Raw genomic sequence first — 26,783 nt, forward strand, 5'->3', positions numbered from 1 at the left:
GTGTTATAACTAAATATATTTTTTTTCTGTCTCCCAGATGTTTTTTGGAAGGCAAGAAAGATTTAGCAGTCTTAGCAAAAAAAACAATCATCATTTTGGAAACATTTCACAATCCCTTTTCTATGTCAAGATTTTGTGCTGTATCGAAATAAATTAAGCAGTGTTTTGGGGCCCAGCACATCCACCGTCCAGCTGTTGCAGATTTTACGATAAACTGTAGTTTGTGTTTTTGGATAGAGAGGGACATAATAAGTTGCTGTATGGGCTTTGTGGGGCGAAGATGCTCGGAAAGGATGGGCAGGATCCCTTTGCTGCTCCCTCCCTTCTGACAGAGGAGAACAACAGGAGCTAATGGTGCATCTCCCACCTCCAATAGCATCTCCTATTTACATCAGCAGCGCTGTGCCCAGGAGTGCCAAGTGGTGAAGCGGTGCTGGTATGGTGGCCCCACTATCATCCAGGGGCAAAAGGAAGAGTGCAGAGGGATGTCCCCATGCCTCGTGTTTGGGGTCAGCCCTGGGGTAATGTGTCCATATGTAATAGGAGGGTTTAGCTGTGGCAATATGGACCTGGTTTGACAAGTCATTTTTCTTCTGTTTATTTCCACTTGTTTGGGAGGAATTGGTTTTTGCCTTGGCTATACTTGCCTCCAGGAAAACTTCTTTACTGCTTTCTTTCTTCCATTTGCACTTGCTTCATGGCGCCTTGTGGTGATCAGTGATAAATTTATCTCCTTTGGGCTTTTGATTCAAGGTTTTCTCGTACTGCCTGTGTTTTGCTCATGGCTGTGGCATTATTATAGTTCTACATGAACTGAAGCTCTGGGCTGAGGCCTTGCCATGCTCAATTTACCAGCTTTTACTACTTAAACAACCAGGATGCTTTCTTCTAATACCGTCTCTCTTCACAGTGGCTTTCCCTGAGGTTCTGCTGTTTGTTTTTGTTTGAAGTCCTGAATTGAATAGCATTATACCTCAGAAAGTATGAGTTGTTCCTATACATTTAACCATGTGTACTTATCTCAAATTAAAACAAACCCAGGCATTTGTTCAAGATAAGTTGGTTATCAAATCAGCTTCCTGGTCGCCATTGCTAAGATGATCAGAGAATTCTGCCTTTTGAAGGGGGATAAGATTAATAGGATTGCTTATATCAGACTACGTTGTCTCATCCAACAGTGAACATTTGAAAGCAAATAGAAATGTTAAAAAAGGAGACCTGGAAAACAACTATTAAGGCTTATGCCTTGTGGAGACTTGATTGATGTTAATAATTAAAATAATTTGTCAGTTTTTATAATGAGAATCTTTAATCCCAAATCCCATAGTTCTTTGAAATAACAGTCATCAGGATCCTTTCCACATAACCTGCTGTAGGAATTCAGCCCTCACAGGTAATAAATTATTAGGGTAGCTCTTCAGATTTGTATTACAAAATGGAGTTTTGACTGCAAAAAAAAAAAAAAAACAAAACTAAACCCCACACATTTACAAGTGCCTTATGAAAAGGAAATAATTTGTATACATTATCTGGGAAGGTTTTTGATCTGTTTGCATTGAAGATATACTGTAAGGAAGAAGTTTTTCCCTGTGCGGGGGGTGAGGCGCTGGCCCAGGGTGCCCAGAGCAGCTGTGGCTGCCCCCTCCCTGGAAGGGTTCAAGGCCAGGTTGGACGGGGCTGGGAGCACCCTGATCTATTGAGAGGTGTCCCTGCCCATGGCAGGGGGGGTGGAGATAGATGATCTGTAAAGGTCCCTTCGAACCCAAACCATTCTATGATTCTGTGATCCCCACAGTGTAACTGGAGGTAAATTAAGGAGCTCCTTGCATTGTCATTGCCACTGCCACGGCAGAAAAAGTTGTGGCATGGAGACCAAGCAGCCACAAGATTCTTTAACAGCAGTGGTTACATGTAGTCATGGATGTTTCCCATTCACAATAGGTCCTGTGAGAGAAAATGCTCCAGTGCTGAAAAGGGCTATTTAGCCAAAGGAAAAAGAGTGCAATCCTTATGCTCTCCCTGCTGCATTGATGTCCTCCAGTTGACATACATAGGCAATTAAGGATATATATAAAAGCTTCTAACATGGAACATCTTTTCAATTTTTTCATTTTGTTCATAAAGGAAAGTTGCATTTACAAGCCAGTTATGGGTTGTGATATTGACAGGAGCTACAGTGATTTCCACGGCTGAGGTCTCATGCTGGAACCTGATTTTTAAGTCCTATTGCTTCAGGTCATGGTGAGAGAATCTGCCACCTCCCCTCCCTTGGGAATATCCAGGGAGAACCTTGCTTTAGCACCTTTACCTTTGGTCGTTCTTTTGGGAGTGATGTAAGTGGCTGTGATTTCCAGCAAACAGGGAGTTGTACTGCTTCCCAGGGATCTCTCAGGGGTGTTGCATAAGGAAATTACATTTCTGCAGGCTTGACCCCAAAACCCCTGGGGAAAGAGAGCAAAGAGGGCAAGCCCATAGGACCTAGAGGATGAGGATGTACTCTGATTTGGGCGCTTTCTGGTTGATTCTGGTGGTGGACAGGACCTGGGCTGAATCTTCAGCAATCCTCCTCTGGCTACATTGCCATCCTGTTCATCACGGGCTTGCTTTTCAGGAGCTCAGGAGTTTGGCTATTGGCCATGTGGGTATGTGGCCATGCCTGGCAGGTTTGGTGTGTGTGATTTCCTCTGTGTGACATGGCAACTGGAAGTAAAGGGGAAATGCTGGCCCAAGGAAAAGAGTGAAAATGAAGCATCTCATAGGCCTAGTGAAAGCAAGAACCAGAGTCCTCCACTGGGCTTGTTATCATCCTGTTATTTAGGAAAATAAATTACTGATTTGTGTAAAGGAAATGATTTTGGCAGAGGGAGTAACCTTTACATGTCACCTGACCTTCTCTTTAAAAAGCTTTAAAAATGTCAACATGAGTTAAATTTGATCTTTGAAATATAATTTGGAACTGTAAAATGAAAAAGTTTGATTTAGAAAGTTTTGAAGCTAAATGTGACATATATTTAAAACACGTTTTGTTCATCATAATTTTGATAAAATCAATTTGATAAACCAACATAAATTCATTAATAATTTGCATAAGCTAAAACCTGTTTTATTGGTGAATAAAAAATAAAAGATAGATGGAAATCTTTGCTTTGACATATGAAACCATTAGCTATTCTACATCCGGTTTTATAAACTATATTTATATAGATATAAAGTGGGTAATCATGTAAGTAATGAAAAGATTCAAATTTATTGACTGTAAAGGCATTAAAACCACTAAAACACTGAAATTCTGGAAATGCTACAGAATCACACTCTACAAAAGCCTCTATTATTTTCAGATGGTTTCAGTTTTACAAGTGAATAAGAACTGCCTTCCTATCATTTTCCAGCATATAAAAATTTAACATTTGCTCCACCATTTCTCTTCCCTGCCTGTGTCTTAACTGCTTGTCAGACAGAAAGTTGTCTATCTGAAGTACTGTCCTCTTCATGATATACAGCAACATTTCCATAGGATCTGCCAATGATGAGATTATGTTGTAATTTCCCCAAACAGCTGGGTCTGCTTTGTTAGGAGTAGAAGCCGTCGAGGAGTGTATCCAAATCTTAGTTCTCAGCTTTCCAAATCGCATTAACAAAATTATCACAAGCCTGGGTGAGCACTTCGCCATCACTTTTAATTACCCACTCCAAGAGGTTTGCTGTTTTTTTTTTTTGTTTTTTTTTTTTTTTTGTTTGTTTCTTTTTGTTTGTTTTTTTTTGTTTTGTTTTGTTTTGGTTTGGTTTTTTTTAATGTTCTAGTATCAGCTTTCAACTTCCATTACTGTTAGAAGTAGTTCTTCGCAATGATTTGGGCTTCTCAAGAAGATATTCCATTCTCCTTCCCTTCCAACACTGTATTTGTTTCATCCATGGGGCTCGGTTCTTGGCAGTGTGCAGCCCTGGCATTGGATGTGGTGATCTCTTGTCTCCCAGAGAAGGCCTCAGCGAGCCTGTGGCTGCTTTGCCATTTCTCCCCAACAGCTTTTCTCAGGACAGCAGTGCATATCAGGAGGCTGCTGTTCATGCCGCTTTTCTGTAGTTAACTGTAAAAAATGCGTCTGTTTCCCACCTCAAATATATTCCTCATGTGCTTTCATCTGTCTTCCTTCTTCACTGCATTGGTCAGACAACAGGAGCGTCTTGCCTGGGGGCTGAGATTTCTTTCTTAGGGTCTGTTTCTGCAGGAGTTTGTCTGTGGGTGCTGTAACGCAGTCAAAGAGGCTCGCCTTGTTCGGGTCTGTGCTGCTTGTGCAGAGGGCAGCAGAGCTGGAGCCAGTGCTCAGCCCTTGGTTGAGATGCTGCAGAGATTTGTGGACTTGGAGCTCATGACCAGGATAGCCTCTGGGAGAAATGACTGGAGGCTTCTCACTTCATACTTTCAACTGAGTTGTGATCCAGCAGCCGTAGCTACCTTCTGGGAGGATAAACATCCCATGGCACCTCGTGACTCCTCTCTGAGTCATGACAAAGTGGGCTGGTGTTCAGGTGTCCACACGCAGCCAAAAACCTGTGTGACTCTCATCCCTGGGCAGCACAACCTGCTACCCCACTGGGTGGAGAGCATTTATCCTGCAGGAGCGGGAGGCTGATGGGGGGGATGCTGGCCCATGGCCGACTATTTGCAGGCTACTGGCTCTGCCTCATCTATTTACAAACCTATTGCTTTTTTTTTTTTTTTTTTTGGCAATAGCAATTGACATTGGTTCAGTGGCAGATGTTTAATAAGATATTCAGGTGTTTCTCATATACTTTGTACTGAAAGAGCAATGAGACTAGGCCAAGCACAACGTTACCAGTACGACTAGACGTTTTTAATGTATCTTGCTGTAAATATTCTGGTTTTGGACTTTCCATACCAGGATGGGTAAGCAGCTGTGACAGCCTGCATTAGGAAATGTTTATACAGAAGCCAAATGTCCCAATGCATTTCGGGTTTTATTTCTTTATTTCCAGTTTTATTTTTTTCATGTGTTTTGAGACTCCTTTTGCAGATCTCATAATTATTACCGCTCTATTTTTGTGACAAATTGAAAACAAAACAGGCAGCCAATAACATGGTAATGCTTCACCATTTTTGTTTTATTCATTGCCTATTGAGGATAACATTTCTATGCTCCTTGTTTAACCAAAAAAACCCCTGCTGTTACTATTTAGAGACAGGATGCTACTTTCTTTTTTCCAGCCAGCTACATCTTACAAACGAGTTCTGCTGATACAGTCCATGCTGTATGTTGTGGGGAAGAAATTATCCAGCTCAGCTTCACCTTCTCCCTGGTGTCTCCAGAGGGTAGAGTGGGACCTGCTGGCCAAATGCAGCTTAGGATGGATCAGAGTGCAGGGGTGAAACTGAAGTAGCAGGTGGGAAGAAACTCTTGTGGACTTCTTTCCTAGATCATTGTTAAGTGGGCTTAGTTTTAGAATAGAGGATCTTAAGGGATAGATATCTCAGAAGGAAACTGATACTGCTAAGGTTAAACAGAAGTATTCTATTATGTTTCTGGCTCCTTGAACTTTTCTTCTGTCTTTGGGATTCATAGCTAACCATAGTCTGCTGGACATATTTTTTTTCTGCTGTCTAGCATGTTCACATCACTTTGTAAAGGTTTTTTCACAAATGTAATTATTGCAACCTGCCAAGATGCTGTGACATGGAGAGCTATGACTTCATCTTCCTCTCTCAGCAATTCAGAAGGGACATTTTTACACTATACAGTATCAAGAAATGTTTACCCATATCAAGGTTTACATATGCCAAGTCCAGCCTTTAAGACTTGCTGTCATGTTTCTTGTCCCAAGTCCCCAGTGAGATGATGCTAAGTGATGTGGTGTTGTCATTACTGGGATTGAATATCCTCTTACCCCCTGTTCCTGTGCTAAAGAGAGCATCTGAAGAATTAGGTTCACATCTCTCTCATCTCAGTGTGTTCCCGCACAGCAGGGTGTGACTTTAGATGTGTATGTCAGCCAACATCAGTCAAGAGAGGTGAGGAATAAAAAATAGAGGAAGAACTAGCAGAACCCAGGCACAGCTGAGTCTTTTCATCTCACTGACTCCAAAGAGCATAGAGAAGTTGAGCCTGGACAGTAACACATAAAATAAACTATTCTGCAGAAAATCCAAGACAAAGGTCCTTAAATATAAGCTATTTACAGAAGAATGATCAAATGTAACGCAAAACCATACATCTTATTACCAAATGTGCCTATCACAATATGTGAGTCTATATCACATTGATTGAACCAAAACCAAAAGGCTGTAACAGGGAAAAATGGATTAAAAAGGTGTTAATTGACATAAATGCTTGGTTATATTTTTATATTATTTTAGCAGGAGTCTTGTGCTGTCAGTATGTTCTAGAGCAGAATGGAGTCTTGTATTATTTTCAAACATAGAATCTTTATTCTGTGTACTCATTGTAATGGAAACTGTAAAACAGATTACAAAGTTAAACAGGCAATATTCTGCAGAAGAAGAAAATATTTTTGGGTAATTGTATGCATGCTAATTGTAAGGATGTAATGGGTTCCTTAAATCTGTGACATCCTTAATCTGCGACTGGATGTCACCAGAAGAGATGAACTTGGATTGTTGGGTGCATAGGATCCATCCTGAAAGATGTTCGCGAGAGATGATCTACCTTTCCAAAGTGCCCGCCCCTTCTCACTGACTCTGAAGGAAGCACAGGAGCAATGCTTACATTGCTTGAAATTAATCTCTGTCTAGACAGTATTTTATTGCCCCTTCTCTTAAAAGCAATGTAATTACACACATTTATGAAGTCCATGTCTCTGGCCAGCTTTGGCTGATTTAAGAGGTTAAGATCAACTGGCAGCGTACTGAGGTTATGCAGTACCCTGTATTTGAGAGGGGACAAATCTTTCCTAACCCTTATGTTGATCACTTTGTACCAGCAACATTAAACCTAATTATTTGGTCTCTGAAGCATACCAGCCCGGTCTGTCTTGCACACAGTGTGTGAAGATCCTTCCGGTGAATACAGGTACTTCCATGATGTTTTTTTCAAAACTATCTTCATTTGCATTGCTACTCATCATACTGGGGGCAGTGTAAACAAGAGGAACCAACAACCTCTCAGCACCATGTTCATAATCTTAGATGACTTAATTAACTTTGTTCTAAACCCATGTAAGAGATTTAGGGAAGAAAATAAGTAGAAAATTAACATATTGCTCTACTGGTACATTTGAAATACATCAGCCTGATATGGTACTTAGAATTTAATGTACATCATCATAACTGTTTACCAGTTTATTTATATATGCTGCCATAGCTCCAGTTTATTTATATATACTACCATACTTTCAGTGTCTATGGGAGCACAAGGCAGGGAAGGAGCTACTGGTGGGATGAAGGAGCTGTGAATGAAGAACTGAAGTTGAACCTGGGGGAAAAAAGGAGTGGGTGAGGGAAGGTGTTTTAGCTTTTTTTGTCTTTGTTCCTCACCATCCAACTCTTTTAATTGGCAATAAATTAAATTCATTGTCCTCAAGTGAAATCTGTTTTGCCTGCGATGGTACTCGGTAAGCGATCTTCCTGTCTTTATCTCAACCCATGAGCTTTTTCATCTTGTTTTCTCCCCCTGCCTCGTTGAGAAGGGAGAATGAGAGAGTGTCTGGGTGGGCATCTGGCAGCCAGTCATGGTCAGCTCACCAGAATCTGTTAAAGTTTTGGACCATTTGGATACTTTTAGTGAGAGAGTACAAGGTAGCACAAGAAATATGCAGATGAGTTTCTTCTGTCTTTATCTCATTCCCCAAAGCTTTCTTCCCTTCATTTTCTATTCAATTCATAGAATCATATAATCATAAAATAGAATGAGTCTGAGTTGAAAAGAACCTTTAAAGATCGTTTGGCTCTACCCTCCCTGCCATGGGCCAGGACCCCTTCCCCCAGCCCAGGGTGCTCCCAGCCCCGTCCAACCTGGCCTTGAACCCTTCCAGGGAGGGGGCAGCCACAGCTGCTCTGGGCACCCTGGGCCAGCGCCTCACCCCCAGCACAGGGAACAATTTCTTCCTTAGATCTAATCTAAATCTACCCTCTTTCAGTTTAAAGCCATTATCCCTTGTCCTACCACTGCAGGCTCTGGTAAAAACTTTTTGTCCATCTTTCCTATAAGCCCCCTTTCAGTATTGAAATGCTGCAATAGGGCCTCCCCAGAGCTGCCTTCTTCAGGCTGAACAACCCCAACTCTTTCAGCCTCTGTCCATAGGAGAGGTGTTCCAGCCCTCTGAACATTTTCATGGTCCTCACTTTTGGTACCACAGAGTGTTGCCTTTTGCCAACTGAAGGAGAAACATGAGCTGACGGAACTCAGCTCCTTCTGGAGTCCATCAATGCCCCTTCTAGCTAACCAAACAGATAACAACAGAGATATTTTGCCCAGTGAAGAGCACTTAGAGTTCATCTTTCAGGTTGAATATGTAAACTCTGGTATTGTCATTTTGGGGGTAAAAAAAGGAACAATGATAAATGAACCAAAAAACTCCATAATACATGTATCTAGTTTAGTAAGTATTCAATTCTTTTTTCTCTGGGAATAAGGAGAGAACACAGAAGCAGTTTAAAAGTTTTGCTTTACAATATTTTGTGAAAGAGATCTATAATAACTCAATTTTGTGGTGTTAAAGTGAAATTCTTAATACTGTGTTCTGTTTCATGAATTAATTTAATTAGTTATTGTTTGCTCAAGAGCTGGAACTATGCCAGGAGCCTGAATCGAGACTCAACCAACATATGTGTGCACCATATAAAGAAACTGGGTAGAGCTCAGAAACAGATGCTGTGAGCAGAGCTGAACTGAATGTGAATGTTGGGAGCACCTGCTCATAGTGGGTGTTAGAAACAGGGACCCAAACTTGCACCCGGATGCTATAGACAGAGCAGTGGACTTAATCGTCATTTCTAATTAGTACCCTGTGAGCCCTTGATTAGAAACCCAGCACAGATGGGAGCATTGCAGGTGCTTTGAATTCTATTTCTGGGAACTGTGGAGCATGTTCCAATTTCCAGGGTCCACATTTCTTTATGATGAAGGGTATGAACATACAAGGTATAAAAAATATCTCAGAGAGTGAATTTAGGCATGGCATAGACAGAAATTTCCCCTTCATCTTGTTGGAGGTGATAGAAGACAAAATCCGGGCTTCCAAAGCCTCAAGGGGGAGGAAGCCAAAAGGAGCTGTGGTGTATCAGGACTGGTGTATAATCCTTTATATTTGAACTTACACATACACAGCTGCCTCTGAAAAACACAGTTTTTCTTTGCAGGTCTCCAGCCATAGTTTTTGTTTTCTTGGCATCCATGGAGCTGGCTAAAATATGTCAAAGGGGATAGAGTGTCAGCACAAGTATTGCTGTGATTTGTATAAGGGAAGGAGAGAAACCCATTAATATACCCTAATGGAGCTGGAATTTTATTACTTATGGGTTGTCTGTAGAGTGGTGTTTTAAATGCATCAATAGCCACTCTTGGTGTAATAAAGACATTATTATAACAATATGAAAGTGCTTAGACCCTTGATGTGGGGTCCCATCCTCACCTAGGTACTTATGCCTATTTCCAGTTGTAAATCCATGTGGCTTAAAAACAGCAGCAACCACTCTTCTATCCAGGACAGTTTTAATTGTGTGACTTGTCAAGTCAGAGATCTGTGCTACACTAAGAATCTTTGCTGGGAGCAAAGCTGTGATTGAAACAGCTTCTAAAGTGTTTGAAAATGCTCTGTCCTGGGGATGTACCTGAGGGTGTTGTTGATTTTAACTTTGGTTTATTTAGCATGATTCTTGACATTAGTGTAATGTTGTCTGTTTTTTTTTTTTTGTTTGTTTTCTCATAGGTTGGCTGGATTAACTGGCTCTCATTCAGAGGGAACTTGACAGATCTGTTTTGCTTTCATTGAACCTCTCTACTGCATGCCATAAGGATTTCCTAGGTCCAGAGGCTGCAAAAAATGCAACTGAGCAGCCCAAAAATGTGACTGACAAGAGACTCCAATCTTACTGATGAGGAATTTTCTACTTATCAGTTTATAATTTAAATGTATAACTGAAGCATGCATAATAGTTAACCTGATAGGGGAAAAAAAAAACTTTTGCATTAATTAGGACTGCCAAAAAAGCAGTCACCTGAAGCTTCAAAATGAGTGCTCCATTAATCCCAAACAAGTCATGTTATACGCAGCTTCAGGACAACCGCAGCGAAATAAAAAATAATAACGAAAGCATAGTGAGCGTGGGGGACACCAATGCCAACCAAATTGTGACAAAAGCTAGAATGACTGAAGTGGATGTTAAGAAACAGGATTTGACAGATGAGAGTGGGAATATGCACTCTGGAGGATCAGAGAAAATTACTCATCTCAATACAGAGCAGAATAAACTTCTGACCTTCAAAGACTCTCGGACCTGTCACACAGGTGTACAGGAAAGCAAGCTGTCCTCCACCACAATCAGGGAAATGGGGAAAGATTATAGGACCAGCGAAGCTAAGGATATATCAAGGCATATCAGGATTAGCCGAGGACAAAGTCTGTCCAATTTAAAAAGTAGCACAAATGATGCCACCCTGGAGGTTATTCCCAAAGGTGATGTTGACTTCACTCAGAACTTTTCTAAGGGTAAAATGTCCAGGACTGTGGAGGTGGAGAAAATAAAAAGGCTTTCATTGGGAAGACCAAGTAAATTCTCTCCTCAATCTGAAACATTTACAAAAGACTGCGTTGGCCGTGTGTCATGTAAACGTCTGCTTTCTGCATCATTGGACTCCATTGACAGGTCACACCATTTGATAGGAAATACAGAGAAATCACAAAAAACATCCACAGATCATTTTCTTGGGATGGTGTTTCATCCAGTTGACAATACCTCAGAGGAAAATACTGTATTTTATTCCAAACCATCTACCTCAGGGAACAAGAAAATAAGTAAACCAGAAAATGTACCAAATGTTAACATCGAAAGCACACTGCATGCTTCTCATTCTCAACATTCAGCTGTTAAGCCCCATGAGATTATTAGTAAATCAGAAGCACAATTAGGTCAGGGTGATAAAAATAAAAAACTGGACCTTAAGGCTGCTCCACCTCTACAATCTAAAAATACATGTCAACAAAAGATTGAGAGAATTATGCTAGTAGAGTCCCTGGGATGTCAAAAAGATGAAAATACAGCAATACTGGAGCAGAAAGACTCTGGGTCTGATGCATCAAAGTTTCAAACATCCCATTTTCGAGACACCTGTAATAAAGTAGAGGATCCATTGTCAAGCCAGCCAGTAACCTATCCTGATGACAAATTGCTAAGTGACCACATCACCATCGGTGGGGAAGGGAGACGAAGCAGTGACAGTGACAACAGGGCAGCTAGCCAGGTGGGTGAGGAATATTTCACTGACAAAGTAGTGAAAACAATATTCCCACCCACCTGCAGTAGTAAATCCAGTGGCAAAGTGACACCCAGAAAAAGTGAAAATTTACATGAAGTTGATGCAGGTATTGCTGAAACAGTTGGTGAACAGGTATATCTTATACATAATATTAATCTACCTGACAGCAAACCCTTGAAAGTTAACGAGAATAGGCTGACGCTAGTCATAGAGAGCACTGAGGATGATGCTGTGCCTGCTTCTGATCTCTCAGATCAGCACAGAGCGTGCAGTGCAGAGATAGTGTCAAACCAAAAACCTGACAACCACAACAGTGATGTGGAGACCTTGAGCTTTTCGGTTCCAAGTAAAAAGACAGCTAATGCACAGAAACATCCTCCAGAGGAAGCACCAGAGAGCTGTAACGTTTCAGCAAAGGCCGATGCCTTTTTATGTGTCCCAACTCCCGTGCGCCCGGTGGCAACGCTGGATGTTAATAGTCAGCCCACGCTACCAAACAGTAATTTGAAGGACCTTTATGCACTTCATGTTGACAAACTGTCACCCTCTTCAGTCCTACCTCCCATTGACAGTACGCAGTTGTTGAACATATCCCCTAAAGTGCCTATCAAGACTGCCTGCAGCAGTGCCATCCCAAAACCTATCCTGGTCCACCCCAAGGGCTCCCTCCCAGATAAGGCGGGTGTAGACAGTGACTGCAGTGAAAAGCTGGAAGAAAGCATTGAGATGAAACCTGCCATACCCAGGCCCAAACCCGTGAGACCTAAAATCATCACATACATTAGGAGGAACCCTCGTTCGATAGAGCAGCTCGACCCTTCATTTGTGCCGGCAGGGCTGCCGTTCGGTAGCCCTGCGTGTGGCATGCCCATCTCTGCGGAGCAGAAAGCATCCAATGGAGGGGAGGCAAAGCCCGCCAGCATCCTATACGACAAATTTAAACCTGACCTCCAGAAGCCAAGACTCTTCAGTTCTGGACTCGTGGTGTCAGGAATTAGGCCCCCGGGCCATCACTTCGGTCCAATGAGCGAGAAGTTTCTGCAGGAGGTAAGGAGGCAGCTTTGACAACCTCTTTTGTATGCTAGGTGGTGATCATTTTCTTACTTGTTGCTTCCAGAAGTTAGTTCTCAAACCTCAATTAAGAAATAAATCCTAAGTCAAGGTAATGTGTTGTCATTAGAAATAAACTTACTTAACCATTTCTGGCACTGACCCTGTCGCGATGTTTGATCTGTGACTGGAATTTGTCACTGTGTTCCTCCAATGTTTTCCAGCTAACTGGTAACCTTCTAGTAGTATAAATAGGGATGTTTATAAAGGAAAGACATACTGCTTGAATCTATTCATAAATGGAATTTCTTTTTTTTTTTTTTTTCCCCCCAGAGAATCGCTTTGGGAAAGGAATGTTATTTGCCCACAGAGACTTTTCCTCCTTAATGAGAAAGTTGGCAGGTTTTAGCAGAGAGAGCACCAGAGGTCTCAGATAATTTCCTTCTGTTTAGCTATACTGAAACCCAGAGCTCTTGTTAGATTATATATATCATACAGGAAAAGGATTTACTTATGACTCATTTTAGTGATGTGTGTTATATTGACCTGCACCTCAAATAAGAAGTCTTCTTTCCCCAGAAAGACTTCCTAGGCAGCTCAAAAGTGATGGAAGTTCCTCTGGCCAATTCTGGCTCCTGATATCTCATTGTGTTTCCACCTTGATAAGCTGGGCAGGAGTCTTATTTCCCTGAAATCACTGCTGGGAGGTGAGCGGTGGAAGAAGGTTGGCCTTACTTGGAGGGTGGAGAAAAGACAGGGAAGAGGGAGCTACATTCAGGTCTGTGATGTACCCTTGCACCCACTGCTTAGGACCTGTGACAGCTCAACAGCCAAGCTTTTTATACAAATACTAAAGATAACAAAAGTGTTTTTAAACAATCACCTTGTAAGGTGAGGGAAAATTACTAGATTATTACCATTTAATGTATGGTAATGGAAACTAAAGCCAAAATAACCCAGCCTCTGCAGGTGTTCGGCTGTTTATAGGGTGACATGACCCTCTGAAGACCGTAGGTGTCTATGGCCCATATAGTTCAGGTTCAGGTGATCAGACAGGATCAGCAGACACGTCTAGGAGCAAAGGACCAATTTCTGCGCACCACTGTGGGCTGTTCTGAACATGAGAAAGACTCAGGTTGTGGCAAGTCTGCAGCAGGATTTACTCTAGACTAGGGTTAGAAGGATGACACATGGGATGGAGAAGATCCAAAGCATCTTCACCCACTCCTCCAATAAATATAACTTTGGATGATTATTTTAAAGAGGGAAGATTTGAACCTGAAGAAACTACTTCTTCAGAGAAACTGGATTGCTTGGAGGAGAGGCTGGGAAGGAAATGTCAAGCAAACTGCTGTTTGTTATGAGTTTGCATTAGCCCAGGAGTCAGGACCTGACAGCAGGGGGTGGTATTTACTCTCTTGGGCTGCCACCCTAAAAGCAATTACTTTACTCTCCTAATAGAGTAATGCAGAGAGGGCTGATTTGGCTCTGGTATGGATCAAGAGGAAGGGAAATGAATGATCTGTGGAAGTGGACAGAGGCTTAGAAGAGCAGCTGTGCACAGTACGGGTTCATGGCAGATGACTGATATGAAATCCGAAGGAAGCCAATTAGGATGGATTGAGATAGATCAAAATCACCCTGGTGAAGGGAGAGTGTTGAAGATTCAGATTTTGGAGACAAGGAGATGCTGGGGCAGGATAGCTACTGTCTTTTTAAGAGAAAAAATCCCAGATTGCCCTATTTCACCCATCCAGTTTGGGTTTTGGAGAGCTTTGATTAGCATTTTATAGCTCTTTACATAGCTATGATAGGGAGTGTTAATAGCTGCTATCAATCAGACCTGTAATCTCTAAGCACCCTTCAGCTAGCTAAATGGTAGGAACAATGAAATACCCCTCTGGGTGCCATGAGCTAGCAAAAAATAGAAAAGTGCTGTCTCGGAAAGGAGACTCCAAGGCAAGGCCTGACAAGCTCTATGAGGAAGACTCAAGGGCTACCTCTGTGCAGTGGGGACCCTTCAGGGCTCCTTGAACTGGCTGTGCTAAAGCCCATGTAGGGCAGCTTAGACAAAAATCCCAGCTCAGGCATGAAGTTGTACTTAGAGACTGGGTCCATAACAAAATTAAGTTAAGGTTGAATGGGCAGCCTTGCCTGTGGCACTGGCAGCTCCTTGAATGCTTTTCTTTGGAACCTCAGCATGGTGTGGAGGTAGATCTTTCATGCCTGTCTTCACCCATAAAAAAAGGTAGAAAGCCCCTCAAAGTGAAATGCTTAAAAAACCCCAGTCAATGTTCAGGGCAGGTCGCCGCTGTCCACGTGCTTCATCACAATGTGAGCTCCCCATCTCAATATGGACCTCACGTCCTTCTCAACAGCCTCTTCTAGTCAGAACCAGTGGGAATTTGTGGCCACTTTGTGTTCCCAGTTACCTCTGTGTGAGTAACAATGCCACCTGTGGTACCCAAAGGCTGTATTGAACTGAACAGTGGGAGGGCATGGCCACCAATATTCACGCGAGGTTGTCCATACTGTAGGACCGGGAGCATTCTCCCCAGCTCAGTTCCCACCTCTGCCAGCATGTGCTCACCCAGAGGCTGTTCCCAGGGACCAGCCTGGATGAGACCAGCCTGGACTGCAGGGTGAGAGTTTACCTGTATGGATACGGTCCGTGCCTTGTCAGAGAGTGGTCCTTGGCTCACTTTATTCACTGCTTTATGGCTGCCAAGAGCCTGGGTTCTGGTGGGAGTCTGTAAGGAGGTTTGCTGATCACCAGCTCTCCTGCCTTCCTCCCCAAAGCTGCGGCTGCCCCGTTCAACCACCTCCTTGGGTCTGTCCCCCAGCACAGACATCTTTCTGCACCAGGAAGCATGGCCTGTTGAAATGAAAGGCCTATAGGAGAAAAAGGGGTAGAGAGAGTTGTTTTATACATAGTGAAACTAGCATTTTTCCCCCCTAATCTCATTATCTTAACTGCCTGAACCAATGTTGCCAACTCTTTTCCCAAATAGCTGCCTGAAGCAGGCACTTGACAAGAAAATTCTTGCTTGAGGCATTAATGTTTGACTGTTATAAACAAAGTATCATGAAGGAAAGTGTTGGGCATCCTTACCTGCTGGCAGCGGTGCCATCTCTGCTCAGGATTACCCAGCCTGTTGAAATTCATGTATGCTTCAAGTATTTGCTACAGATTTTTCAGTTGTTTCTAGCAAATTGATTAAATGGGGTGAGTGGGTAATGATTAGCCAGCCACACACAATAAAACCCTGAGCTGAAATTCTTTTTAGTTGACAGGCTACACCAGATCTTTTCTTTAAGAGTCCCTTGTACAAAAATCTAGTACAGGATGCTAACAGGTCTCATATTAATCCATATCTTTCTGAAGAGCTTTAAGATGGCCTTATAATCAATAATTGCATACAATTCTATTGAGACAGGTTCAATTTTACACTTCATGAATTCACAGTTGAATAGAAAAAAAATAATGTGTCTTCATAGCAAGTTTATGTCCTCCAAAACTGGGCTCTTCCAAAGAAAACATCCATTCCTTGAGAGATATTTAGGTAAATTACAGTTAGACTCAATGATCTTAAGGGTCATTTCCAACCTAAATGATTCTATTCTAAATACTTCTCACTTCTCTCGTCTTGAGAAGATGCTTTATGCCTGCGGTTGATTGGTCTTGTGTGCATGTTTGTTGTCCTTCAGTATTACTCCTAGCATGCTGTCAATAAAGAAGAAAAATGAGGTGTCTTAAGGTTTGGCTAAGTTGGCCTAGTTTATAAAAAATGCATGGTTTCTATTTTTAAAGATTTTCTCTATTTCTTATACTGAAACACCTGGCATTAGTATGTTCACTGCCAGTTAAATATGAAATTATAGGAAATGTATAATGGAATCTGTTTGAAATAAATTCATCAGGGAGAGAAAATATTGTCTAGGTAAACAATTCAGAAGTTGAAAATAAGAAGCTAAACATCTCCTGTAGTCCAAGCTTAGAGAATCTATACAGTAAAAAACTGCATCCTAACTTGTAGAAATAGGTCATTGGAGTATAATAAAAAAGGAGATGGGAAGATCTAATGGCAAGATAGGACTGCAAACTAAGGAAAAAATATAGAGCAAAAATGTAATGCTCAGTGTTTGTTGCATCTGCCCTCCTAGTTCCTGTGCAAAGGCCTCAAAGATTCTATATTTAATAGTTTTAGGCCAGTTTTGTTTCATTTAGCATATTAAAGATTTGCTAAATTAGGATTAAAGCTCTAGAAGCAGCCAGGATCAAAGATTTTATAGCCAATATTGAAGTGCATATTCTAAATGCTTATAATTGCTAAATAGAAATTGATTTAGCATATTATATGCATCATAACTTACAGCAGAGTTAACTAATTGGCAGTTACATTTCTTCCTAGGTAGCCTATGGCACTTTTTGATTAATTTTTAAACAAATTTAGTTCAGATATCCTATTTCCCAAACTGCCTTTTTCTTTTTTTTTTTTTTTTTTCCTTTTTTTATTCTGTGGCCTAAATGGGATGCACTGAAAAAATATTCATGGGTCCTTTCTACATTGTGATGATTTTGCATTGTATAAGAAAAAGGTAAAGAAGTTGGACTCCACCCAGAAGAGAAGATGATTCTTTGCAAATGAGAGAGATGAAAACTCCTGATTGCTCTGCGCCCTTGTCCCAAGTCATGAAGCCGCGCAGTGAGGTGGGAGTCAGAACCCAGCTTGAGTGTAGAAAGATGTAAGGGCTGAAATGAGGAACCAGGTCATTCCCTGACTGCAAGTTCCCCAGTAACAACCAGGTTGCTGGAAATACTTCCAGTTTGGGATTTACTGTGCTGTCCTCAGAGTATGTGCCCAATAAAATACTGAGAGACTTGTCACTGATTTTAGCAAAGCAGCATCTATTTGTGATTAACAGTAAATGTTTCACATCTGCAAATTTGTCTTTTTTTCTCTAATTCAAATAGGCAGCTAGGTTTTATAGCTCTGGTTTGGAATATTCAACATACAGAATCATGCCCACCTCCACAAACAGGTGTTTTTTCAGGAACTTTAGGGACACAGATTACAATGAACATTTTGCAGTAAGAGAATGTAGAGGTTTTTCTTCTCACACAAACAATTTGACAATATCATTTCTCCGATAAAGTGAACTTAAAATACCTTCAGTTTTATTTTTAACTAAGTTAAAACTGACTTGCCCCCAAATTATATCTTGGTAAAAATATTTGAAATAAGTTATAATAAAAATTCCACTTACTCTCTTGGTGTATCTACCTCTGTAAATAATATCACCTTTCAGGACCTACCAGTAACTTCTTTTTCATGAATTCAAGAACTTTTATTTGTCTATTTTCTTTTGGGGAATAGATCAAATCTTTATTTTGCTTTAGTTATGTGTTGAGACTGTAATGTGCATATTTTTGGAGAGTGGTTCCTATGGTAAGACCATCACTTTTTGAAAGTGATGATCAGTCTGTAGTCGTCTAAATCCCAGATTCACAAGAAGGGAAAATCAGCCTTTATAAGGAATTTAGAGCTCCACGTTTTCTGTATTTGTTGATTTACTGCATAATATCTGTGTTAATGACTTTTCTGTAGGTTGGGGAAAGGCCTGCGAAAGATGAATTTTGCCCCCCACCATATACTCACTACGAGGTCCCACCAAGTTTTTATCGATCTGCTATGATACTCAAGCCACAGTTAGGACTGGGTGCAGTGTCCAGGTTACCATCTGCAAAAAGCAGGATTCTCATTGCAAGTCAAAGATCCTCAGGTAGCTGTCTCCATCAGCAAGGAGAAATAACGAGTGCTCCCAGCCTCTATCATCCTGATGCTTCAGGTAAAGTATGAACTTTCTTTCCTTTCCTTTAACTGCAGTCACCATTAAGCTATTTTTTTTTTTTTTTTTAGACAGAAATATCACAAAACGAGCAGCATCTTGACCTGATGCTACAAAGCTCCAACAGCACTCTTTGAGGTGTGTCTTTTTATCCTGCAGCAAGGCTTACTAAGGAGCCTGGGACTTGCGCAAAGGTTGTTTAGCAGGTCATTGCCAAAGGAGAATCAATTACAGTAATAATTCTCACTGTGCTCTTTTTGATCTTTCTCCTCCTTGTAAATGCCTGAAAAATCTTTGCTTTTGTCCTCAGGAAGATAATGGGGACATTTTCTTCCATCATGAAGACCCTGTCATTCATTCTGAATATGATGTTCCCCACCATGTTGTGCTCTGAAAGCCGGGGAAGTGTTCAGATGTGCCAGCAGAGATCTTGACTCTCTGAAGCCCTGGTATCCACCTCTTTGGAGACAACATTTCTAATACCTTTTTCCTCTCAGCTACTGGCCAGCTCAGCATGACCCTGGGCAGAATTATATGGGAGGGAAAAGCAAGAAAACACTCGGAAGGAGAAGCGTACGATGCCACAAGACAGAGATAATAATTACTTCTACAGGACATTCCTTGGTAGCCTGGAAAAGCTTGGAGGTTTTAACGATGTACATTTAAACAGCAGCAAGTTCAGAGACAACTGAAAATCAGTCATTGCCAAAGTGAAACATAGCAGCTCTTTAACAGCCTACAAATCTGCAGAAATTTTTAAAGCTAGTCATAAGGGATAAAGTTAAGTAATGACTTGGGGTCATATGGTCCCTCCTCTTGCTGTAGGATGGGACTCCTTCTGATAGATGTTTATTTAACCTGTTAATGAAAAACTATTTATAAAAACCTTCAATATGAGATCTTGCAGCCTCTGAAAGCAGGCTGCTCCAATGCATTACCTACTTTCAAGTTGAAAGTTTTCCCTAATGTTTTTCCTAATCCTCTTTGTTGCTATTTATTTCCTTTTTTATCTGGAGTGGATGTAGGGTCTTCTTCTCTTTGCAAGTATTTGAAAACTATTGCTCTTCCCAGTGTCAATTTCTCCATATTAAGCTGCAGAAGAAATTTAGAGAAAATTAGAATGGAAATGGGCCACAGTGTCTTGACTTACCCTGAGAGGACGGTATCAGTCAGTAATACAGGTTGCCAGGACCTGGGGTTTATCAGAAAATCAAGGTTCTCTGTAACAGTGCCTCTTGCCACTATCCTTTACTATCTGACCCTGCCTCTGGAGTTTATCTACATGGATGCCATTAGCAGAAGCTGACCAAGCTCATGTGACTTCTGAGGCACTCCGAGTTTGCACGCTGGGTAGAAAGTACCAGTTCAGCCCTGTGTGTTGAGTTCAGTCAGCACTGAGCACGGGAATAGTAGAGAGCAACTGGATCATATTTACTATTTAAATGAAACTGCAGCAAGCAGTTGCATTACAGGAACCAGTTTGGGAGATGGATGTGAGAAGAATATACAAATAGGATGTATTAACAAATTCGCTATCTTTTCTGATCCTTGGAAATGAAAGTTGCCTTGATTTTTATTCAACCATCATCCATCCATCACCCATATTATCCTCCATCATTGATGATTGCAGACATGACTTTTCCTTGGCTATTTTTAATCGATTTTGGAACTTGTCTTATAAGTATTAATTTACTGTCTTCCTGTATTATGTGACATTCTAAAATCTAAACAGTATCAGCCTACCAGTCATATTTATTGTCTGCAATACTGCCTTTAAAAATGCTAGTGCATGAAAAGTATACATGAGGAAATTACACTAGCTCTTAGCGCGATTCCTATTCCACTAAAGTTGTATTTCCTAAAGTTTTCTTATTTCTCACAAGTTGGGGTTTTTTGATCTTATCATTGGTCATTTCTTGGACCTTGTCTGCTATGGAGGTCAAATTTAATTCGTAGCTCTCCATAATTTCCTCCCTACAACTGTTATTTTGTTTGTTTCTCTCTAGTTTATTGATACCTTGCTGTTCCAAAGATAACTCGTGGTAGTCCAGTAATCTGTCTGCCACCTCTTTCAGGATCCCAAAGTGTGTCTCATCTGGTCTTTGGGCTCTGACTGTTTTTATTGATTTTAAATTACTCAAGACTTGTTCTGAAAAGGTTGCTAATGTCTCTAGTTTTTCACTGTCCACCCCAGGACACATTGTTTTCATTTCTGGCATCTCACCTTCCATTTTCCTTGTGAGATGAAGAAGGTGTTTAATTTTTCTGCAATGTCTTATTCAGTTGCAAAATACTTCTTATTGCTCTCTGTTGATTCAGTGCCTTCCCTTATTGATCTTTCATGTCTTTCTGGTATCTTATATTAGTTACTTTACATTCTTTTATTTTTGGTATTTTATTTCCCCATTATCCATTCAGCTTATAAACAGGTTTTCCTTGTCCAAAGCTTTTTTCCTTGTGTACCTCAAATGACTGAATCTTCCTTTCAGCAAAGTATAACTTCATAGGTGAGCAGATCAGTCGTTCTGTATGGTTTCCTTTTAAGAACAGCATAGGAGTGGAGGGGCAGCAGAGAACTGGTTCCTGTGGCGGTGTCCGCGCCAGTGCACAAACATAGACCAGAGATGGGTCACTGGTTGCTGTGGAGGGGCTGGATGGGACAGCAGCCTGTGGCATGCCAGAACTGGTGAGGGTCTGACTGGAGAGGCTCAGAGTAGGGCCAGGCACCATCTATCCAATTGTTTTAAGGTACCCAACAGGATTTTCAACCACTTTTCTTTGATTTGTCAGTTAGTTGTGGTATTAAACTTTAATCTGCATTATTGGTTTTGGTGCAATATTTGAGAAACAGGGTATAATGCAGCTTCGAGAGAGTTGTATTTAAAAATATAAGCAAACAAAATGCATGAACAAATGGTCAGCATACTGGAAGCGGAGACGATAGGACCCTTGTTCATGAGTGTTGTAGGGTGTAAAGGCTTGGCTGACAGCAGCAAAAACAGCTGGAGGAGTAGGAGGTATTTTTCTCTCAAGAATACCAGTCCTGCCTTAAAGACTGCTAATCAGCATCTTTTGCAGCTTGATCCTGAGATTTTAATCCAGTTTCTAATCCTAGTGATTTCAGTCCTGCCCTTGGGTAATGGAAGCAGAAGGATCTAGCCAGTTGCCATCCCATGACAAAGTGTGAGGTACCACGGAGGCTTCTAAACTGAAATCACCGTGGCACAGTATCAAGGACAGAAGCAGTGCCTCATAGTAAGGATTTTATTCCCCTTTGCCATGCCATTCATAATGCAGCAATCTGTTTAAGCAACACACTGATAAGCTGAGTGGTTTGACCCATGTATAATACTCACACTCATAAAACTGACTCTGAAGTAACTGGTAATTAAATCACTGAACTGTTGTGGTGGACTCCAAGTACTACAAGTACATTAAGGGGTTTGATAGTTTTACGACATGCCAAATAGGAAGTGAAATAATAATGAATGATCCCACAAGTGTGATCTCCAGGCGTGATGCCTGAAATGCGACTGGAGCAGTGATGGAGCAGTCCTTCATCCGTAGGACATGTGTGATGGCATTGGCTGCGAGTTCCTTATTAAGCAGTGCCGCTCCTTAGGTGGTGCTTTGCCTCGGACGGGTCAGGCAAGCAGCCTGACTGTAAGAAAAAGCATTCTGCACTGCGGGTAAACCAGGAAATCATTGAATCATGATGTAAAGGTGCAAGAGTGTCTCTGAAAGCTTAATATTTGTTTATTTTATGTAAATTGACTCTGCTCTTTCTGTGGGAAACTTGTAATTCAAAACAAGAATTGAAGGATATTGTGTCTATACCATATAAATTATTAATATGTTTTCCATGATGGTAAAGAATTCTTGGAGAAAGCGTGTTAGGATTTGCATTAGTAAGCTGATTATTTTGATGGGATTAATGTCTGATTTTGAAAAGTATAACAGAGATCTCATCATTAAAACTTCACTAAATTCTACTCATTAATTTTACTTAATTCTATGTTTTTCAGTAGTATCTATGGTATTTTTTTCTCAAAGAGTGAGTTAATAAATGTTTCCTTATCACCTCTCTGTGTATTAAATTTGCCAGTCCTGAGGGTCTAGAAGTTCCTCTCATTTCTAAGCAAGTCAGCTCTTGTTAAAGATATAATTTATATATAAATGTCGTGGTTTGGGCCTGGCTGGCAGCCAACCACAATGCAGCAGCTCTCTCTCCCTTCCCCTCCGGCAATGAGAAGGGACAGAGAGCCAGGCTTGGGGTTCAAGATAGGACTGGGATGGGGAAAAATCCCCCTTTTATGATCAGGAGCAAAAGGCAGACTCGTTAGGGGAAGAAAAAAAGAACATACATTTATTACAGACACTAACAACACATAACAGAGTAGGCCAGTGAGAAGCATTGCCACATCTTGAGAACACCTTCCCCCCACCCCTCCCTTCTTCCCGGGCTCAGCTCTGCTCCCGATATCTCTACCTCCTCCCCCAGCGGCACAGGGGCAGGGAATGGGGGGTGCAGTCAGCGCTGCTGCTTTCTTCATCTTCGGTGAGGGGAGTGTCCGGAACTTGTTCCTCCTGCTCCATCATGGTCCCCCTCTCACAGGAGACAGTCCTCCACAAACTTTCTCTGACATGAATTCCTCCCATGGGCTGCAGCGTTCCCCACACTGCTCCGTCGTGGGTCACTAACTTCCTCCGACTGGATTCCCTCCCACGGCTGCAGCCCTTCCCGAGCTGCTCCGGCGTGGGACTCCCCCGCATGCTGCAATCCTCCCAGCACTGAATTACAGCAGTGGGGCTGCCTTTTCCCATGAGACCCCGGCCTTCTTCGGGCACAGCACCTTGATTATTGCAAGCAGAAGCCACAGGCCACAAATCAGTCTGCTCCACTGTAGATCTCCATGGGTGGCAGGGGGGGGCTGCCCTGCCGTCTCCCCACAGGATACAGGGGGGTCTCTGCTCCGGCACACCTCCCCCCTCCTTTCTTCCTCCGTTCCTCCACTGACCTTGGTGTTCACGCAGCTGCAGCAACTCCTCCTCACCAGTCCCACTGCTCCTCACCACGTCCCTTCTTAAATACGTTATCGCAGAGGTGCAGCCGATGGGCTCAATTTCCCAAACAGAAGTGGAGCTGACTTGGAGCCGGGGGAGCTTCGAGAAGCTTCTCACATGGGGCCGCCCCGATAGCCCCCTCCCCTGCCACCAAAAAACCCCACCACTCACTCAACCCAGAACAATAAATGAGGACAAAAATGTTTCTCATTACCCAGACACACACAGATATATGCATTTATATGTGTCTTTGCATATGTATAATGCATTTCATGATGAATGCTACAATATGTCTACAGCTTTCTTCTTGTAGAAAAGCTTTGCTTTCATGTTTGTTCACAAGAATACCTAATAATTGAACAAGTGAATGAGATTTGACAATAGAAAAGAGGTTTTGAGGTTGCTTCCTGAAATGTTGCATTACTGTGACTCCAGCCATGTGCTTATTTTATAGGTTTGCAGTCTGAGGTACTTGGATTTGAGCTGGCAAACTTTTTAACTGTTTAAGGAAAGAGGTGACAAGGGGTGAATTCAGAGAGGAAAATATTCTCTATCCTTCACTAATCTGCCGTGTTTTCAGATGGCATTTTCTTCTCTCTTTGGGAAAGAAATCTGATTGTATTTCATAAAGAAAAATTAAGTGCTTCAAAGGAAGACACACACTCCTTCATCAGAGTTTTGCTAAGGACATTGTCACCATACTTGAGACTTAGCCGTATGCCACCTCTCTGCTCCCAACAAATACTGTGTCTTCAAAGATCCAACATGCACGGGCCAAGAAGGGATGTCTATATGACTGTTGTACCAAACTGTCAGGCATAAGAATGGTATCAGGAACAATCTGAGTGCAGCAGCAGGCAAATGATTCGTACCCTACCTCCTCCCCGGCCAGAGCCAAGCATCGTCACTGGCTGGGCACCCTCATCACCTCGGAGCAGCCGATGAGCAGCAGCTGGGCAGATGAGACGTGGCTCCGGTGCACAGAGAAGTGTTCTTGCTGCTCTGGGCTTTCAGTGGAACGTGCAGTGGGTGCGGCTCAGGCATTTCCAATTCCTGTGCTGAAAGTTTCAGTGGGATGCTGCTGCTTTGCACATCAGCTACAAAGCGAACATGGATGTTTGCAGTTTGAATGAAGCACGAGCGGACAAATCCTTGGGGTGGTGAGAACACGCTAACTGGCCTTGGGTTGCCTGGGATCTGGAAGGCACAGAGCAGCTTTTTGGGGCTTTTAAATCTGAATCAGGAGGAGATGAGCGTTTCCTACCGTGTGGCAGTGGACTGGGCGATCAAAAATTAATTGATGTTCAGTCGTGACATCTGTTTTGCATTTGGAACTGAACTGTCCCAGGCTTTACAGTATTTGGAAGAGAGACCATCGGGGGAGCTGGGCACAACCTGCTTGCTGCTGTTTAGGTGTAAATCATTAAAACCTCTGTTTTAAAGCCCCTTTCCTCAGTTCTCATTTAGAGAGAAGTCATTATGTCTGTAATAGGGAAACAACAAAGGTAGTGGCAACAGAATAGGTTTCTTATTTGTCTAATTTGTTTCTAATCTGCAAAGATACAGTGACTAGGTTGACTCTGATCTGGGTTAACTCTACTTGTATTATCTCTGACTAATTCTGTGACTTGTAGGTAACTTCTTTGCCCCAGATTTCCCAATAAGAAATGAGAATAATGATGTTCAGAGCATCCTATGAAAGAAAGAGAGCTTTCTGACAGAAAATGACATCTAATGATTAAAGTTTTAACAAAAAAGCTTGTCAAAAAAAAAAAAAACCCAAAACACCCCAAAAACCTCTTCACAAGAAAACAAAGACTTGCCAAGGATCCATGAACCGCAAGCAGAGTTGAAGTCTTGAACTATTACTCTTTTTCATAAGAACTTGTCTGTGTAACTTCTTTCTTTAATTTTTTATTCATTTCAGCTAAACCATATTTCAGATTTCAGAGAAGTGACATGAAAGTTGCTAATACATGTGCATGGAGATGCAATTCATGTGCAGTGGGGATGCATAAATATGGCTCAGACTTTTCTTAAGGCTCTCCAGGCACATCTGGTTTGTATCAATCAGTTGCTATCTCAAAATGTTTTCATGTTTCTAGATGGGAACAGCTTGAAGTGTCATAGAAAATCACTTGTGTGCCATACAGACAACAGTACTTAATTCTATAATTAGCTTCAGGCAGTGAGACAGCTGTGAAGATTTTTTTTTTGCCAATATTTTAAGCTTATTTTGGCAGTTTTTTATTAAAATGAAAGCTGCTCATTAAAATAACTTTTGTTTTGAACTCCCAGACCTTGTTTGCAGGAGTTGTTCTATACTTTTAAGAAACAGAAATAAAGGAAGAACATAATTGTAAAACTTCATGATGTTTGAACAGAAAATATATACAATAGGCTGATGTCTCATGTATTTTAATGAGAAAGAAGACACAAAATGACCTAGCTTTAAGGATTTGAATGCATCCCTAATGAGGATAATGTCCTGCCTCCAGGTCCTCATGGTACAGAAGAGCTGGATTACAAAGCGTAGAAGTGAAAAATAATTTAAGGATGATGAGTTCAAGATACAAAATGTTAGTTCAGAGGGAATTTGAATTGAAGTCATTAACTGAAACACTCATGGAAGTGTGAGAAAAAACACCTCTGCTCGGGTCTGGGAGAATGATTTTGAAGAAAAGGTAGAGATGGCTGGTCAATTTTTCACCAAAAGCCTTCTGGTTTTAAGGAAATGATTCTTCTTCAGTGTCACCCATGGTTCTCAGCGTGTCACGGACTGTAGGTGTCACACAGCCGTGCAGAGGACAGCCTGGGGACTTGGTGTGGGCATCCCTGCGGTTGAGCTGGGCACATGGGCATCCCAGGTGAACCTCTCCATCCTAGAGCAAGTGCATTTCAAATGCTTTTTAGATAAAACCATTTCTAACCACTTTAACCCCCTGCCCCAGTGCAGTTTCCCCTATTCTGCTGCAGGAAATCTGTGATATTTGTAGTTTTTTTGCTATAAAATGGGAAGATTTCTCCCTCCACCTCAATTTTCAAGGATTCTTAGGAAAATAGAATCTCAACTCTCAGCTTACGTAGTGCAGGCCTGTTGATGCAGTTTTCAGAAATCTGTAAAACCCCCAAGAGACAGTCCCATACCTTCTCCCTGCTGCCACTGACCTGGGCAGGTTCCTTGTGCCCGCAGCCGCTTGCCACTGTACTCACCTCTGCTTCAAATCTGGAGTCTACCTGGGCTTGGTCCTGTCACTGATGCAACACAGGGAATATTTTGCACACTGTGACCGAGTTGCGTGCCTTTTATCACACGCAGTTGCCCTTGAGTGATTAGGCCTTTAGGTAGCTGGCAAAACTGATGTTTGGCCA

At 41.8% G+C, this 26,783-nt stretch overlaps 1 protein-coding gene across 8 annotated transcripts in view; it reads left to right on the top strand.

The window, feature by feature from the left end:
- MTUS2 (microtubule associated scaffold protein 2) overlaps positions 1-26,783 on the top strand; it is a 322,948-nt gene that overhangs the window by 104,747 nt on the left and 191,418 nt on the right. For all 8 annotated transcript variants that reach the window (XM_032982805.2, XM_032982803.2, XM_032982802.2 and 5 more), the window contains 2 exons: positions 9,901-12,494; positions 18,107-18,347. In XM_032982805.2, coding sequence (XP_032838696.2) covers positions 10,203-12,494; positions 18,107-18,347 — 2,533 coding nt within the window. In that variant the 5' untranslated portion in view covers positions 9,901-10,202. The remainder of the gene's footprint in view (positions 1-9,900; positions 12,495-18,106; positions 18,348-26,783) is intronic.

This window comes from Tyto alba, unplaced genomic scaffold, assembly GCF_018691265.1.
Source record: "Tyto alba isolate M040663 unplaced genomic scaffold, T.alba_DEE_v4.0 Super-Scaffold_2, whole genome shotgun sequence".
Lineage (NCBI taxonomy): Eukaryota > Metazoa > Chordata > Aves > Strigiformes > Tytonidae > Tyto > Tyto alba.